The sequence below is a fragment of the Empidonax traillii genome, unplaced genomic scaffold (assembly GCF_003031625.1).
Source record: "Empidonax traillii isolate 1590-97213 ecotype Southwest subspecies unplaced genomic scaffold, ASM303162v1 scaffold53:size2875158, whole genome shotgun sequence".
Taxonomy (NCBI): domain Eukaryota; kingdom Metazoa; phylum Chordata; class Aves; order Passeriformes; family Tyrannidae; genus Empidonax; species Empidonax traillii.
This window is the reverse complement of record NW_020955246.1, coordinates 2,347,551-2,366,275: the sequence shown is the minus strand read 5'-3', so window position 1 is coordinate 2,366,275 and position 18,725 is coordinate 2,347,551. Positions and strand designations below refer to the sequence as shown.

General features: G+C 36.0%; 1 protein-coding gene across 1 annotated transcript in view; it reads right to left on the bottom strand.

Moving 5' to 3' along the window:
• Positions 1–18,725, bottom strand: part of RYR3 (ryanodine receptor 3) — a 224,193-nt gene that overhangs the window by 103,584 nt on the left and 101,884 nt on the right. The window contains exons 30-39 of the mRNA XM_027879319.1: positions 17,495–17,673; positions 16,774–16,810; positions 16,259–16,419; positions 15,585–15,750; positions 12,528–12,614; positions 11,909–12,135; positions 10,050–10,851; positions 9,348–9,548; positions 8,017–8,119; positions 2,415–2,552 (exon numbers count right to left, since the gene is read on the bottom strand). Of these exons, the coding sequence (XP_027735120.1) occupies positions 2,415–2,552; positions 8,017–8,119; positions 9,348–9,548; positions 10,050–10,851; positions 11,909–12,135; positions 12,528–12,614; positions 15,585–15,750; positions 16,259–16,419; positions 16,774–16,810; positions 17,495–17,673 (2,101 nt within the window). The remainder of the gene's footprint in view (positions 1–2,414; positions 2,553–8,016; positions 8,120–9,347; positions 9,549–10,049; positions 10,852–11,908; positions 12,136–12,527; positions 12,615–15,584; positions 15,751–16,258; positions 16,420–16,773; positions 16,811–17,494; positions 17,674–18,725) is intronic.

The following is an 18,725-nucleotide window of genomic DNA, read 5'->3' as shown; positions in this document are numbered from 1 at the left end:
CATGTACTACACACCACCACCCCTCTTCACGTATATAAGAGGATTGGGGTACCTCAGACACCCATTTCCTCTACTCTCTGAATGCCAAATTTATTGGTGGGTAAAGGGGAAGTGCACACATGGACTAAAAATCTCACAGTCTCCAACTACAGTCAGGTATATAACATAATATAATATATTTATATAAATTTTCATCATGCTTTGAATTACTTCATCCATGTGCATATTTGTACTATGCATCACTCCAAGTATAAACCCAACCCTGAAGAGATTATCTGAAATTTCTAAAAAAACAGACCCTGTAGAATCATTTGTCCAACTATATTTCTTATGACCCAAAGAAAATGAAATATATGAACTGCTCTGTTCCAAGGACCAAACACCACATGCCCTGAGGCTTTAGGATTGAATATTTCCTGATTCATGACAACAGAATCCTTAGCCTGGAGAAGAAATGACACTTCCAGATACTGAGTAGGTCCTGCTACTATTAAAGAGGAATCTGATGCTAACAGAGGATTCACTGGAAAATTAAACCCTGTTTCATGCAGCATATCAAATTATTATAGGACTGAATGTACTTATAAGATATTAGCAAGCTTAACAGACTAAAATACTCTTTCAGACCAGGAAAAACACACTCCAGTGTTTCACAGAACAAGCAGAGCATGTAAGAGGTGTCATAAGTTATAAAATAACTCTGCTGTCTAATCTCAACACAACTCCTAATGACATGATTCTCTGAAATCAAATTAACCATTCCAGGTCTGTATAAGTGTGTATCTCCAAACTGAGCAAACTGGAAAAAGAAGAGAAGCAACCACCATTGCCAAGTATAACCACCAAGTGCAAGATCAACCTCAAGTCATTTGGAGAATTCTGCACATGATATTTGGATGGTGCTACAGAAATTTAGAGAAGGAAAACCTAATCTTGATTCACAAGGGCAATAAGAAACCTCAGCAAAAGCATATTCTCACGGAATCACAGAATATGCTGAACTGGAAGGGATCCGAAAGGATCATCCAGTCCAACCTTTAGCCCTGCATAGGACCATCCCCAAGGGTCACAATGTGTGCCTGACACTATCCATCCAAACATTTCTTGAACTCTGTCAGGCTTGGTGCTGTGACTACTTCCCTGGGAAGCCTGTTCCAGTGCCCAGCCACCCTCTGGTGAAGAAACTTGTTCTAATATCCAACCTAAACCTCCCCTGACACAACTAAAGGCCATTCCCTTGGGTTCTCTCACTGGTCACCATAGAGAAGAGATCAGTGTCTGCCCCTCCTCTTCCCCTCATGAGGAAGTTGTAGACCGCAGTAAGGTATCCCCTCAGTCTCCTCTGCTCCAGGTTGAATACACCAAGTGACCTCAGTTGCTCCTCATACGGCTTCCTCTCAAGGCCCTTCACCATCTTCATTGTCCTCCTTTGGACACTCCCCAATATCTTAATGTCTTTCTTACATTGCGGTGCCCAAACCTGTACACAATATTCAAGGTGAGGCCACATCAGTGCAGAGCAGAGCAGGACAATCCCCTCCCTTGACCAGCTGGTGATGCCCCCAGGACACAGCTGGCTGCCAGGGCACTGATAACTCATATTCAACTTGCCATCAACCAGGACCCCCAGGTGCCTTTCTGTGACACTGCTTTCCAACATCTCATTCCCCAGTTTGTATGTACATCCAGAGTTGCCCCACCCCAGATGCAGAATCCGGCACTTCCCCTCATTGAACTTCATATGGTTGGTGATTGCCCAGTCCTCTGGGTAGGGCCTCCCTGCCCTCAAGGGAGTGAACAGCTCCTCCTAGTTTTGTGTCATCTGCAAACTTGCTTAGTATCCCTTCCAATCCTGTGTCCAAGTCATTTATGAAGATGCTGAAGAGCACAGGGCCCAAGATGGTGCCTTGCAGAACCCCATTAGTGACAGGTCACGAGTCTGATGTTATCCCATTCACTATTACCCTTTGTGCACCTGTATCTTGGTACTGAGATGCATACAACTTTTCATGCAGCAAGGCATAACTGAAATGAAAATATGCCATAAAGAAGAACTTTTGCATTTAAAAAAATCAAACCATAAAAATCAAGACTTCAGAAGTTCGGAATGCTTAAGTCTAAATTATTGAGCCATAATTAACTTTTTTACAGTTCTTCATAAGGAATATGCAAATTTTCAACCCCAGAGTTACTGATCTTGATCCAAAATCTTCCACTCATTTTAACTTCTTGTTTAACAATGTATCTGAGATGATCAGTATACAGGAAAATGGTTCTAAGAGACAGAGGAAACTTAAGCAGGTAGTATCCTTCTTCAGTCCACTATAAAACTTTATTGGAAAACACACTCCGGTTGACTGTGTAAAATTTTAACACTTGCATCATGGAAGTATTTATGTGGAAAGAAAACTTACTAGGAGATTTCTCTTCTTCCTCCTTAGGCTCCACTTTTTCTGCTTTTGGTGAACCTTTGATTTTGTACATTAATGAACGGAGTTTGCCAGTCAAGGAGGAATCTTCCTCTTCCTCTTCCTCTTCTTCTAATGGAATACCTTAGTAGATAATAAAACTGCTTAGAAACAAAGCTTAATCTTTGAAGTTCAACTCCATTATTTAAACAATACCAAAATATCTATAGGAATATTTTTTTAACCAGCAAATTTCATACAAAATAATTAAAAAACATAGTAAGGCAAGCAGCTTTAACATTTTAGCTAAGTAACACCCCTCAAATTATTTTCTCTTCAGTACATATACTTCTTATATCCAGATTTATAATATCATTTTTTCAATATTATGGCCAAAGAGGTGGTATTACTTAAGAGTCTACTTAAGAGTCTACTTAAGAGTCATATTTGATGAAATATGTGTTCCTTTGTTTCATATTGCAGAATGTAAGCTAAAGAAAGAATGGTATGACTGTATCTTACAATATAGTACAATTTTTCAGTTGAGATATTTAGCAGTCATAAACAAATATATTAACTGAATTTAAAGCTGTAAGAAGGTAGACATTCAGAGAGAATATGGGTGACGCTTTTCATGAAAACGTGTACAATGAGATGGGATGTCACTTTACAAGGCAGTTTAATACAGTTCATCTCACTACACTGCTTCACAACCATCTGAAGTCTTCCACAACTCTTAGTGATCACAGACACCAGGTTTATGCGCAGAAGAAAAGAACACTTGAGAAAAGAGCTAATTGTGCTTTGCTGAAATGAAAGTTTTTGTAGTTTTTCTGCTTGTCAAAGTGAAATTGAGAAAAGGAAAAGTTTTCCAGACTGGATACTAGAGACATAACATGGAGCAGATGGAAAAAAATAAACTGAGGCTAAAACTGGTACAAAAAAAGAAACTAAGAAAGAAAAAAGGATCTGAAATGCATGTCAACTTGGAGAAACTTTGTGGCTGGCAGCTACCATGGAGGAGTTGAAATTTTGACTAGAAGTGAGTAAGTGACTAGGAAGAAAAAAATTCAGAGGCAGTGGGAGGAAACAAAAAAAATCAAATTTGAAATTGGAGAGTAAATATGAAATTTAGGAAATGGTGTAAGTGAAAATGGTTGGGCAAAATGAAAAGCTAAGAGTGAAGGAAAGTTACAGTCTGTCCGAAAAAGTAAGAACAGGAAACGTAGCCAATACTGAGACGAAAGAGAGAGCAGACAAGAATATTAAGCAAAAGAAACTATCTGGAAATGAAATAAAAGCTAGGCACTGGAGACAAAAGAGATACTTGGAGGAAAATTCATCAGAAGTTGAAATGGACAAACAAGAAGAAATGCAGTGGGATGATGAGTTAAGACAGTGTCAGAGTAGAGGAGATGAGGTCTGTCACTCCTCCAGATGGGGCTTTCATTCACTGTTCCATATATTAACTGTTCATTCTGCATCCTCTTAAGGGTTGCAATCCATTCAGAAGCTGACCATCTCATTTTGCTACTGGTTGATGACTTCATTCAAATGGTAGAGGTCTGTGCACTGGTACAGATGGTTTCACAGAATATGCTGAACTGGAAGGGATCCAAAAGGATCAAGTCCAACCATTAGCCCTGCGCAGGTCCATCCCCAAGGGTCACAACATGTGCCTGAGAGTATCATCCAAATGCTTCTTGAACTCTGTCAGGCTTGGTGCTGTGACTGCTTCCCTGGAGAGCCTGTTCCGGTGCCCAACCACCCTCTGGGTGAAGAACCTTTTTCTAATATCCAACCTAAACCTCCCCTGACACAACTTAAGGCCGTCCCCTCAGGTTTTCTCACTGGTCACCATAAAGAAGAGATCAGTGTTTGCCCGTCCTCTTCCCCTCATGAGGAAGTTGTAGACTGCAGTGAGGCCTTCCCTCAGTCCCCTCCTGGCTGAACACACCAAGTGACCTCAGTTGCTCCTCATACGGCTTCCTCTCAAGGCCCTTCACCATCTTCATTGTCCTCCTTTTGACAGTCCCTAGTATCTTAATGTCTTTCTTACATTGTGGTGCTCAAACCTGCACACAACATTCAAGGTGAGGCCACATCAGTGCAGGGCAGAGCAGGACAATCCCCTCTCTGGACCAGCTGGCCATGCTTTGCCTGATGCTCCCCAGGACACAGTTGGCCCTCCTGGCTGCCAGGGCACTACCGTCTCATGTTCAACTTGTCATTAACCAGGACCCCAGGTTCCTTTCCATGGCACTGCTTTCCAACATCTCATTCCCCAGTCTGTATGTATTTCCAGGGTTGCCCCATCCCAGGTGCAGAACCCAGCACTTCCCTTCACTGAGCTTCATATGGTTGGTGATTGCCCAGTCCTCTAATTTGTCAAGGTCTCTCTGCACTTAAGTAATTTAAGATGTTGAAGAGCAAAGGGCCTAAGATGGTGCCCTCCAGAACCCCACTAGTGACAGGTCACCCATCTGATGTCACTCCATTCACTATTACCCTCTGTTCTTAACCCATAAGTCAATTGCTCATCCACCTCATGATGTGTTTATCCAGCTGTGGGCTGGACATTTTGTCCAGAAACATACTATATGAGACAGTATCAAAAGCATTATTGAAATTCAAAAGATTCCATCTACTGCTTTTCCTTGATCAGTGGGGTGGGGTACCTTGTCATAAAAGGAAATCATGTTGGATAAGCAGGATGTTCCTCTCCTGAAGCCATACTGGCTGTGACCAGGGACTGGATTACCTTTCAGGTGTTTTTTAAATACTTCCCAGAATAATCTTCTCCATAACTTTACCAGGCACCGAAGTGAAACTGATAGGCCCATAGCTTCTGGGGTCCTCTTTCCTGCCCTTCTTGAAAATCAGGAGAACATTCACCAGCTTCTAGTCAGTTGGAACCTCTCCAGATTCCTAAGACTGCTCAAAAATTATCAAGAGAGGTTTCATGATGACATCGGCATCTCTTTGAGGAGTCTGGGATGAGTCTCATCAAGCCCCATAGATCTGTAGGGATCCAGCTGCAGCAGCAGATCCCATAGAATTTTAGGATCGACTGGGAATTGATCATTCTCACAGTCATGGTCCTCCAGCTCAGGGCACTGAGACTCCTTGGTCCATCATTTGTGTTGAAGGCAGAGGCAAAGAAAGTGTTAAACACCTCTGCCTTGTCTGTTCCTGTTTGCAAGGTGACCATCCTCACCCTGTAATGGACTGATGATATTTTTACACTGCCTATTGCATTAATATGTTTGAGAAAACTTTTTATTGTTCCCCACATTTCTGGCAGCTTAAACTCCAGTTGAACCCAGAGAAGTGTGAATTTTATACTATTCAACAAAATATGTTGTAATTTTTTTCCAACCAAGAAATTACACATAAAAATTATGATAGAGAGCTCTTATTTTGCCAGAAAAATTAACCACTCAAAGTTAAGACATGCTAGGATTAAGACTGCCTCAGAACTTTAATTCAGAGTATTTGCTTATATTCATTATGAAGAAGCCTTTAATTACTTGATTGCCTACATATTTTTCCACTTAGATTGCAAAGTATACATAGTAGTAAAAAGCTGATTAAACATTCCAAGCAGAACTCCTTCTCCTTTATCTGCAGCTGCGATTGCTTAGCACTGATTTTCAGGACCAAGTCAGGCCACAGATAATGAGGAACATTTATCCACAGTGACCATGTAGGATAAATCTCTGTACAAAGTAATGAATATGGTTTCCTTTAGAATCCATAGGATCTTAAGGCTATTTTCCTCATGAGACAGTGCTTCCTCTATCTTCAACCCTTTTTCATGCAGCATACACATTTATAATGTAGTGAAAAAAATAATAGAAGTACATCCCTCAAAAGAATAAACCAAACACATACAATAACTAATGTTTCACCTTATGAAAACACGAAGAGTGATCAGGAGCTACACTAACTCAATGATCCTACCAGTCACAAGATTCCAAGGTAAAGTAAATAGATTGCAGAGTTAAGACATTTCCAAGTAAGTTGTGGGTCTTCCATAATCTCTATCCAGGAGTCTCAGAGAACTCTCTGCTGCCAAATGAGCATTATTTTTGAAAACCAGAGGTCAGATCAAGGGCTATGTGATTGAATAATGGAGATGACAGTAATCTTTTATAATGATAGACATAATAAAAATGTGGAGAAAGAGGAGTAACTATGAGGATATTAACTGTTCACTTTAACATGTGGAAGAAAAATGATGGAATGAAAGAAACAGTTTTTGCTAAGCACTTAGAAGCAAGGATGAATGACACAGGATTGTCAAAACCAAATAATGTTAAACCAACTGAAGTTCTGTCTGTAGTGTAGCTAACCTTACAGATACAAATATTGATTTTAAGGACTTCTAATACTGTCTTATGCCATATCCTCAGAAGTAAGCTGATAAAACACAACCTAGATACCTGCTGACCCACTCATCTTTGGCTGAGGCTGCAACAGTTGAAAAATTAAAATTGGCTTATTGCAAAATCACAGCTTGATGGCTGCCAGAGATTCTACGAGGGTACTCAGATGTAGAAGTGCAAAATAATAGCAGAAGCCTTAACAAAACAAGCACAAAATGGTATTGGAGGAACCATGGCTACAAAAAGAAGATAGAAACTTAACTACAGGTCATTAAGACTGTAATTCCATGAACCAGGTAACACTGGGTTTAGGGATAGCCAACAAAGAAAGAACTAGCAGACTGTATTGGTAAACATTTAATGATGACCTCAAGCAAACAGGAGGACAATGAGGAACTATTAGGATTACCATACTCTTCCTGGGGAAGAGCTTGAGATGCTATCAATTCATGTAATGACCCTGGCCCCTTCTTTTTAGACAAGATGGATGCCGTCAACCAGAGGACCAAGAAACACACTGAAAGAGTAACTATGAATATATTTACCAATTATATCAGTTTTACCTTCATAATTACTAGGACAGAGCAGTAATAACTGGAAGACTCAGACTACAGATTAGTAAATGGGCTAATAACTCGATCATTGTCTGAATTAGACTAAGATGTCAGTAGACTAACAAAAGATTTTTGACATCAGTGCAAAGGAAATCCAAATTCAGTGACTGGGGGCAATTCAAGCCATAGTCAGCAATGCAACAGTGCTTTATAATTATTGACTCTCACAGTTACATATACACCAGGAAATTAAGCTAAAATAGGCACAGCATCCCACATCTAATGTTTTTCATTAAATTTTCTACAGCTTAACTTCACAGCAATTATGGTCCCTCAATACCTTTTATATGCTTGCACATATACACGTGCTCATGTAAATCTGTTAAGGTAATCCAACCTTCTTGTTTAGAACATTTATTTTCCCCAATTAAGTCTAAAACTGATATATAAACACAATAATATCAGACAAAATTTAATAGATACATAACAATGAAACTTAAAAACATGCACAAGTTTCCCATATTTCTGTAATAGTCTGTCAAGAAAGTACCCTTGTAGAGAGTAATACATTTAACAAAAAAACCTCCTTATACTAGTATATTTTTAAACTGATTTGTTAAGTGTAAAAAAGACAAACAAAATCTGTATCAAAACCTTGCTACTCACCACAGTGAATTAGAAGATCATCATGAAATTCATATAACTCCTCCCGAATCTCCTCTGGACAGGGACAATCCTCTCCCAGTTGAAAATTCAGCAACATATTAATCTTCAAGGGAATTAAAACATAGTTAAAACACTGAGATAGCCTAAGACATCTTCTAGTATATAGCTATACCTTACCCGTTTATAATCAAATTTAAATAAAGCACAAATTTCTTATACAGTTTAAAGGAAATAAATACTCAAGCAATGATACTTTGTAAGCTTTAATTATGATTAGCATACCAATACAGAAAATGTATCCAGAATAGTGTGGCCAGCAGGACTAGGGAAATGATCATCACCTGTACTCACCATTAGGGAGGCTGCACCTCAAGTACTGCATTCAGTTCTGGGCCCCCCACTTTAGAAAGGACAGGGAGATACTGGAGCATGCCCAGTGAAGGTTCATGAATGGTCTAGAAAACATGTCTTATGAGGAACAGCTGAGGTAGCTGGGTTTGTTTAGTCTCAAGAAAAGGAAGTTCAGAGGGGACCTGATTGCTCTCTACAACCACCTGAAAGGAGGTTTAGTGAGGTGGGGCTTGGTCTCTTCTACCATGTCTGCAGTGAGAGGACATGAGGAAACTGCCTTAAGCTGAGACAGAGAAGATTCAGATTAGATATTAGAAAAAGTGTTTTCACTGTTCAGGTGGTCAGGCATTGGAATAGGTTGCCTAGATTGGAATAGGTTAATAGGCATCTGGATCTGGCACTGGGTAATGTGGTTTAGTGGTTTAAGGGTTGGAGTGCTGGTGCTGAGTGGACTGTTTGACTTGATGTTCTTAAAGGTCTTTTCCAATCTTGATGATTCAATGATTCTATAATTCAAGCATGGGTAGAGCCCCTCTTAAATCTTCGTTTGCGAAGCCTAGCCATGAATTCTACAAGGACACTTGATAATAAGACTATTTCTTAGGGGCAGAAAAACTATTTCTAACACACATGTCAGTTCAATACTAACTTCATGCTAACTTTGAGCAACTAAGATTATCATCATCTTGCAGTACTGGATGAATCTAAGCTCCTCAGCACTGGACAGTAATATTCAAATGTTCTATGCTGTTGAGAAATCCTAAATATAAAAGCTGAGAAATTACTTTGGTTTAGAGCTTAAATTCTAGAGTAGAGGCTTAAGCATTCTGACATTCAGTATGTTGTGGCATGAAACAAATTTTATTTCAAATTCATTTCAGTTCTCCAGCAATTCCAATGGTAGTTTATAAGGCAGGACTCTATTTTGTCATCATAAAGAATTTATTTAATCTTTAATTCAACCATATATTTAATATTACCTGTTCTTGAGGAGGAGACCGAAATTCTTTTGTTTTCTTGGCAGTCAAAGCAGCAGACATGTTCAAGGCTTGCATGAGTTCATTGTACCTGTATTTCTGATTATACTGCAATTTTGATACGTAACGGTCTGCAAATGATACAATTGCTTCCACTCTATGTTGTAGTTCACAGTCACAAAAATAATTAAGTAAATGACACATCTAGGGTAGAAAAAAACAGACTTAAGCTTAATTGCTTAACAAACTCCAGGGAAGAACTGCACTGGATTGCAGATACACTGCTTCAGATTGTAAAAATGAGACATATTTTTCCCCCATTTTTTTTTTAACCCTGTAAAGGTGACAAAATGTTAGCACAGTGTTATTATCTGATCAATAATACTATATTGCATTCACAGTTTTTCACTCCATGCACCCAAAATATGTAGACATCATGCACTAGTTTGGCTTGGAATGGTCCTTTTAAAGATCACCTGGTCTAACCCTTTCCTTTTTACAAAATAAGTAAGCATTCACCTATCTATTTTGAGTGTAGAAGAACTGCAGCAACATTAAATTTGGTAATTAACATGAGGCTATAGGCAAAGTGGAATTAAAGACCTGCAGAATTTCAACTCTTTTAAATTAGAGAAAAGACAAAAAGCACAATCCTTTTTCCATCAAGAGTAGAACGTAAGTTATACATTTATATTTAATGGTCACCTGAAGCTTAACAGATTCTGGTAATCTTGTCTGCAATAAGCCCTTTGCAGGAGCTTTTGTTTGTTTTATTGCTTTCTCCCCAGCTTCGACAGCTTTTTCTTCAACTTTTGTAACTTCTTCCTTCTCTGTTCTCTCTTCCGTTTCTTCCTTGTGATCTCCAAACACAGTGGGATCAATGAGGAGTAAAATCTGCTTCACATCATCATCATCAAAAACACCCATTATGAGCAATGTTGCTATTAGTTTAAGAACAGGAACAAACTGGAATGCAACCTGTCCTCCAACAGGGTCTCGTATATGAGCACCACTACACTGTACTGCCTCTGTTAACATACTTATGGCCTTGGATTTAAGCGTCTCTAGGGGTATTTCTGGACTGGATGTCTGATGTTCTTCAGTGGTTGCAATGAAGCATGGAGTAGAAAAATTAAAGGCTGGTTTCAGGCAAGTGCTAAGCCCTACTCCAGGTAAACCATGCTTCTTTGTTTCATTGGGATATAACTTAATAGTTCGAGTTTCATCTGTAACTGGAATGATAAATTCATTGCTCATCATGAGCTTGGCTTGCTTGGCGTGCTCCAAATGAATACTAATAAGCAAGTCGTAGAATCCAGAACGTAGAAGTCCAGGTAAGTATTGATTATCTATTGTAAAAAATAGCTGAGATATGTCCACGTGGCTACAAAGTGCATAAGCAACTCTAGTGTTACCTAGAGCACTAACTGAGCTATAGAGTTTTAAAGTGTGGTAGTGAAACTTCATCAAATCTTCTTGTTCACATAGCTCCAAAATATCAACACATCTGTTAGAAAATAAAGAAAAAGAAAACCGATCAATCCCAAGAATAATTACTTTGTAAAAGAAAAGTTTTGTGATCTCTGCACATTTTTGTCAGTTCCTCTTTAAACCACTAACATTAAAGTTAATAGTAACTAGTCTTAGTATGCGCATCATCCAAACACAGTAAATGGTGGCAATTGAGATTGTTTAAAATTAGTACTCCTTAGGAAAAAAACAACCCAAAATGGAAGATGTAGATGCTTTTTGAAATATATGGTAAATTAGAACTTGTCTTTAAGATGAATATATTTTGAATGCCAGAAATCTGTGTTACTACTGTCACTAAACAGTGCCTTTTAGTTTACTCAGGATTACTGTTTCATTTTTTCCACAAGACACAGTATTTTTTAACCTTTTCTTGAATTCAGTTTTATGAACAATAAATAAAGCTTTTTATTGACTTATTGAAGAAATTTAAAAATAACTGATAAAAGTAAAACAGTTAAATTATATTTCTGCTATGCTTTTGTTGATAGTTTGATTTTTCCCTGGTTATTATATTTGATATTTGGACAGATCTTTATTATCCTCACTCTGAAGATAAAACCTAATGAAAATCTAAGAAAGGCGCAACCTTGTCAATAAGAACATAAAAACTTAATTCATGTAAATTCAGAGCAGATGAAACAGGAAGAGATTACATGGTTTTATTACAGAAAAAAAAATCAGCAAATTAGTTATTACATGTTCTTTATATTTGTTCTTTTCAAGCTGAGAAAAATCTCTGTTTTTAAAAATCTAGAGATTTAGGGTATATTACTTTATAATTTAAATAAAATCAAAAAGTCACGTTTTCTCTCATGTACCCCAAAGCCATTACTCGGCATTAAAATTCAGTCTCTTGTACTTACTTAAATCTCCCGATCTTATCTGCTTAATTATTGTTATAGCAGATAAGATGAGAAATTCTCAACAACTATGCTGTAAATATTTTCCAAGGCAGGTTTAATCAATACTTTGACATCTGGTTTCAATATACTTTGTCCACATTAAGTAATTTTATTTCCTTGCAAATGTACCTGTTTTCTTCTGGGATATGAAGTGCCATCATCTGCAGAGGTTCCAAACATTGCACAACCCAGCCATGACGTTCACTGACACGCTCAGTTTCTACTCTTAGAAAGCTGTTTGGCATCCTGCTCCATAAAACAGGTGTAATTGTTTGCACATCAAGGCGAGGGGGACACTGCGGAACAGGATTTCTTTCTTCACTTTTAAAAATTGCTGCTGATAAAGGCATGGTATTCTGAAACAAAGAAGTGTATTAAACTTATTTTTGTAATGTCTAACTATAAATAAACCTATAACATTAAAAGGAAGCATAACTTATAAATAGTGAAGAAATCATAGAATGGTAGAAGTTATTACAACAAACAAATTCCATTAAATAACCTCAACAATAATGGTGTTCTCCTCAAATAATATGAGTTTATTTTGACAAATGCAGATAAACACTTAACTGCATAAAATAATTACATTCACATAAGTAAACGTAGAATTCAAATTAAGATTCTTGCCCTCGATTCAATCTTGCTAAACAAATTCAACTGAGCAAGAATCTGCATGAGAATAAACAGATTTAAAAGAGCACCTTTACATGAAGGTTCTCTTTTCACAAAACATAAAAATATTTCCTACCTTTAATTTACCAAGTTCAAATTGAACCAAGTTAGTGCTTGTAGGCTGTAAAAAAGCTGCTGGAAAAAGCTTCGTATTTGGTTCAACCTAGAAGTGAGATGAGATTTAAATGTTTTAAAAATTAAAAATGCAAAAAGAATCTCCTCCCTGAATACGATATAAAATAAATTCTGTATAGTTTACACTTCATTATCAAAAAACTCCAGACACTTTATTAAAGTGGTGAATAGTATCTACTTGTAGTTCACCTCTATTATAATAAAGCATTTGCAGTTATCTTTACAGGACCACCTGATTTTCAGACAGGTGTGTCTGTTGCCTTATGTGCTCTCAACACCTCTAGCAAGAACTTTGGTGACATTGTGTGATTTCTTCTCAAAAATATCCAGACTCAACCCTTTACTGTAGAGGGTGAGAGAGCATGTGATTAGGATAGTGTAAATCTTTATTTCCTTTCAAGATTAATGATTTTCTAATACATATTCTAAAAGTAAAATAATGTATTTTTTTTAAAGAACTCTTTATTTTCAGGCTTAGCATCTGTCTCCAGTCTTACAAAATTGCAGTGAATCACATTTAATCACAGTGATGCAGTTTTAAAATGTCTGGTTGTGTTTGGGATTTTTATGACTGCTGCATTATCCTTTCCCCATTATAGCTGAACTCAAAGTACATGTCAGTGTAAGACCAGTTTATTTTGAAGAATTCTCCACAGGATCCCCCCCCCACTACTTCCAGGAAACAAAGATTATTTATAATAAAAATTATTAAATTGTAACATGACTATATTATAAATACAAATATTTATTATTATTATATTATTAAAATATAATTATAGATTAGTATATTATTTTAAAAATTTCAGTGCTCCAGGGTAGCTGAAAAAAGTACATCTATAATATATTTAATTGAACTTTTGAAACTTTGGCTTAGTTGTATAGATGTACAATCCAAACTTTTTCATTAGTAAAAAACCACAAATACAATACAGAAACAAAAGACATCCTGGACTGCAAGACATTACTAATATGCCTGTTATTTCATTAAAGCCTGAAGATAGCTGAGACAACATAACTCTCAGCCTCTGACCAAAGATAGGTATTTCCTAGTAATAGTAATTGAATTTGTAATTTCTAGCCTTCTTTGAGAATCAGAGAACTATCACTCAAAGTAAAATAAAACATCTTTAAACTAATATTTAAGATCTCCTTTCTGCTACAAATACCTTAATTCTGACAAGACAATTAATGACAAACTCTCAAATATATATGTATACTGTATCTTCCCTTTACCTTTCTAGTGGTTTTGTTTTGTTTTGTTTTCCTGAATATCACCACGGCATTCAATAGTTAAATCAGGAACTACAGCAAAATTAATTTTATCTCCTCAATGTGTTGACCCATAGACCTTTTAAAATGAAAACAGCATACAAATATTGTCCTCTTTCAGTTAAGAAAGATGAGAAGTGTAAACACTTATACAACTAAAATAACTACCTAGACCAGACAAATATCAGTTATTTGTGGCAATTTGGTCAAGAGATTAGATTTATTACAATATTTTAAAGATTGTACTTTATGCTAAAAATGTTCAAGAAACGGAATTGAAAATTACATAACACTATTCTCACTACTTTCAAAAATATAGAAAATATTTAAATTACTCAAAATAAGCAAAAATTGAGTAATATTTCACCCTCAGACATAACAATCCTGTTGGAATGTACTACTTTATCTCTATAAAAAAGTGCTGGGTTTTCTCATTTGTCAGCAGACCAGGTGTTACCATATTTATTGAAAAACAATTCCAAAGGCAACTCCAGGTATTTTTCCATGAAAAAGAGAAGAAACAGAAGAGAAATGCTGGTATTCTATGAGATAATTTTAAATTTAATACAGAGAAGGTGCTTATATTAAATGTAAGTCATACGAGGAAAAATCTGAAAGTGTTTTCTACATGAAATTCGGTAACGTGCCTCTTCTACATCTATCTTTCCATAGATCTCCTTACCAAAAAAGAACACTGTCCATGAAGAAAATAAACAAAAATCCACCCCAAAAAACCCACACCAAACTTCCATGCTTTTGTCCAGGAATTGTCATATTGATTTGTATCTAGTTAGAAAAACAACAAAGCAGGGATTAAGCACTTTATTCGCTTGGGGTTTTTTCCCCCGGATGTTGACATTCAATATCCTCTCAGGGTGGCAGGGAAGTTTCTGACCAGTTTTACAAAACATACCAAAATCACATCTTCTAGATAACCTCCCACCCTCATTTGCAGGCTATGTGCAACCCTGCCACGTTAATTTTCAATGGAGTCAGTATACAAGTTCCACTAAATTTAATTAGATAATATTTCAGTTTTATCTGGATTACAGATATGGAGGGTGACATTGAAGAAAGCAATGAATTGTTCCTAACACTGGATAACTTCTTCCACAGTGGATGCTCTACTATGGACAACTGATCTTAGAGGAAATCTCAGCAATCTGGTGCTGAAAGCTTCAGTCAACTACTGATCCCTTTACATAATGACTTTTTATTTTGAGCATATTGATAGCATTTAGGGCCCACCCCATTTACTTGGCTTTCCAAATCACAGCTATCTGCAGAAGATACAAACTGTGGAAATAATGAACTAAATTTTTTTCTCAATTCATACCAAAAATTACTACACTTCAAGTTTAATTTTGACCTTATGCTAGTTTAAATATTTATTTCCCCTATATTGTATAACAGATTCAGTTGACAAAAAAATATTTTAAAGAATAAATAAGGTTATAAATTAAGATTCTGTATCATGTGAACTGTGAGGTAAAAAAAAATTTCTCTGAAAATATCTACCAATAATACTTCCTCAACACTTGAAACAACTGTAAGCTCAAAAAGATATAGTCTTAAAGTAGAGAGAGTGAGAAAAAGAGGGATAAAACCAGAATGATAAAGGAAAACGTTATCATCACACCAATGGTGTTCAGTCAAATATCTGGAAAAGAAAAATAATAACATCAAAATCATCACCTTACTAGATAGCTTTCTGAAAATCTGATAATACCTGATAACAACTGCCAAGTTCTCTTCCATTGGCTGTGAATGACACCATTCCAGTAGCCAGGTCAACAAAGCATCCAATTTCTATATCAACATTACTGCGACCTGATCTCTGGGAATTAGCGATTACATCTCCTCCCCAAACCATGTAGCAGTTGCTGCGCTTCACACTGAAAGAACAGCAAGAACAAAGCATAGGTCACACAGAACTTCAGTGTTTAGTGAAGATGTACTTTTCAGTGGAGTAATAGTTAGAGATCCTCAAAGGTGCTTGTTATGCTATTAGTTTTTTTTACTCATTAACAAATCTTTTTTTTCATAATGTATGCATCAGACTACATTTTTCTTCCTATTTTAAAATTATGAAAAAATTTCACGGGCCTGTGTGTGCATGTAAGATACAGTAAAACAAACAAGTTTTGCACAGTGAGTAAACATAGATGTTAAATGAAAGAAACATCCCCAAACATTCTTTCAAATGGAACATTAATGATAAATATATTCACTCTAAGAAGTCTATCTACAAAACACATAAATGAGCACAGAAAACCCATACTCCATAACCAACTTTCTCATTAGTTTAAGTTAATGTTTAAAATATCATCAAGCTTGCAAATAATTAACTTTTGAACAGCAGTATTAAAATAGAAATGTAATAAGTGATAAAGAAATCCATACCTTTCATGAACCCTTCCTCTCTCATCTCCTAAAGTAACTGTCACTGTACAATTTTTATTTATGTCAAAATTCTCACTGTAAAAATGATAGTCTGGTGTTACCCAGCCAACCCAGACAGAGGATGGGTCTTGGCCAGCAAATATCCTTAGTGAGTAAAAATACTGAAAAGAGGAATAGAGCATATTAGTAAAAGAAACTGAAGCTATTTTATCAAGGAATACTAAAATAGTGATTTTTAAAAAACCCTCCTCTATATCAAACTTTAATAGTAATTCACATTCTCTTAAATAAATTTAAAATGCTCTTAAATTAAAAAAGCAGACAATGGTTTAAGATAGCGAGGTTTATGCTTCAAGCTGTGCAACTCTGGACATTATTATTTATAAACATTGTTATATCATAGAAAATTATTAAAATGGCTACTCTCAACAGATCAGTTTCTCATGAACATTCTGCCACAACTAAATCTACATCAAAGCATTTGAAGAACTAAGTATCTCAATATATTTACTTACTGTAGTAGAAGGAGCAGCAATTTCTTGGCTGTGCTTTCTGCAGATTAAAAAAAATCAGTAAGTAAGTTTAAAAAAAGGTAGTAAAAAGCTACTCATTATTAGACTAAGTATACTTACAAGCTAACTAATCTTTGCTGGGTATGTAGTATGCATTAGCAAAGATACAAATATACAAGAAAAATAATTGCAGTTAAGGTGCAGAGTGGGAGGAAAGGAGGATTTAGAGCAGTTTAGACGGAGGCAACTCTGAAAGGTTCTGGACTCAGTAATACCTGGTATCTTTAAAAACCTGTCCCACAATCTTTTCATGAATTAGGCACTTCTCCAATAACAATGAGCTACTGAACAATAATGTTGATGAGCATTAATCCAGTGGGTAAAAGACTGAGCTGGTTTTCCAGCCTCGCAGAAGAGCTTTGCAAATCCCAATAATTTTGAAAGAATGGCAGCTGCTTAGAAATTAATAATTATAAACCTTGTGAAACACCTCTTTAGATACGGTTCTCTCTCATCTGGATATAGTGTTCTGCAGCAAAGGTGGGTTATAAATCAATAAAACCTCCAATAATAATAATAAAAAAAAATCTCGGTAACATGCCTCCTATGCTAATCTGTGTTTAAAAACAACTATGAAATTTTGAGTGTATAATAACAAAGAATAATAGAACATATTACATTTACATTGAAAGCAAGAGATAGGATGACTAAAGCCAAGCCTGACCGTTTTTGGAAAACATCAGATGAGGCATTTTCCACACCCATGTTGAATGATGAGTGGAACTCAATGGGCATACTCAAACGACAATATATCATGTCTGAATTGCTGTTCTGTGTACCAAATGTTTTGTGAGTAACTTTTAACCGAGGTGGACTTTCAATGGTTCCATCAATTCTCCATATCTAAAAATAAGAGAAATATTTTAAAATAGTACTATCCAAGAAAAATGCTGAAAACTTTCATTAAGCAACTAGAGAATGAGAAAACTGAGAGGGTCAACTTAAATTTTTCAAAAATAATTATCTTCAAAGCTATACAACTTTGTTCTCTGACATTGAATCTAACCTGAAAATCAAGGGAAGCACCAGAGTCGGTATATTCTGACTGCAGTATTTTCAAGTTGTTCTATACAACATAAAAAAAAAGGTATCTATCTTATTAAATTAATTAACTTTGAGTACACAAGTTATTGAAAAACTGCTTCATGAGAATCAGTAATTTTCCACCACAATGAGCAAAAATACCAATTAAAATTGTTCAGATGGCCATTATGAACTGTCATAGTAGTCTGATACCACTTTCCCTTCTGCTGAAAAAGTGAATATGTTTTTAAATTCAGTGATAGAAACATCTCAAAAAATTTTAGAGATAGGAATAGTGTTGAAATGATCCTGATACTCTGGAAAAAATGCTGAGATAATTTAGTTGGAATTCAGTGAAAAGTATTTTACTTAAGAAGTAAATGTTTAGAGACAATTATTAAGGAATACTTGCTTATGCCTAAATTAAAGTAAATGGCCTAGATAGTTTATAATTAAAAAAAAACTCATCAGGAATTCAAACTTATCATTTTGGACTATATCAATAATGAATATTTTATAGAAATATATGAATTATTATTCTGCTTCAGAGTACATTAGTTAGGGAGTTGTGGAACTCCTATCACTGGTGAATCATAAGAATGAAAAAGACCACTCAGCAACACCACAGGTACACTTAAATGTCCTCAGACTTCAGCTGAACAATTTTTACACATTTAAGAAGTATGTATAGTAGGTTTAAAAAGTGAAAGCGCATGTAAGATAGAATATAAAAAAACACATCTGATGTTTCTGGTAACTAACCACAAAATAAATCAGTAACACATATAATAAAAAAGACAGACATAGCCATAGGAATCTATACTGCCATAAATGAAACTGAAGACAGACAAGATCATGTGGAATTATCCAAG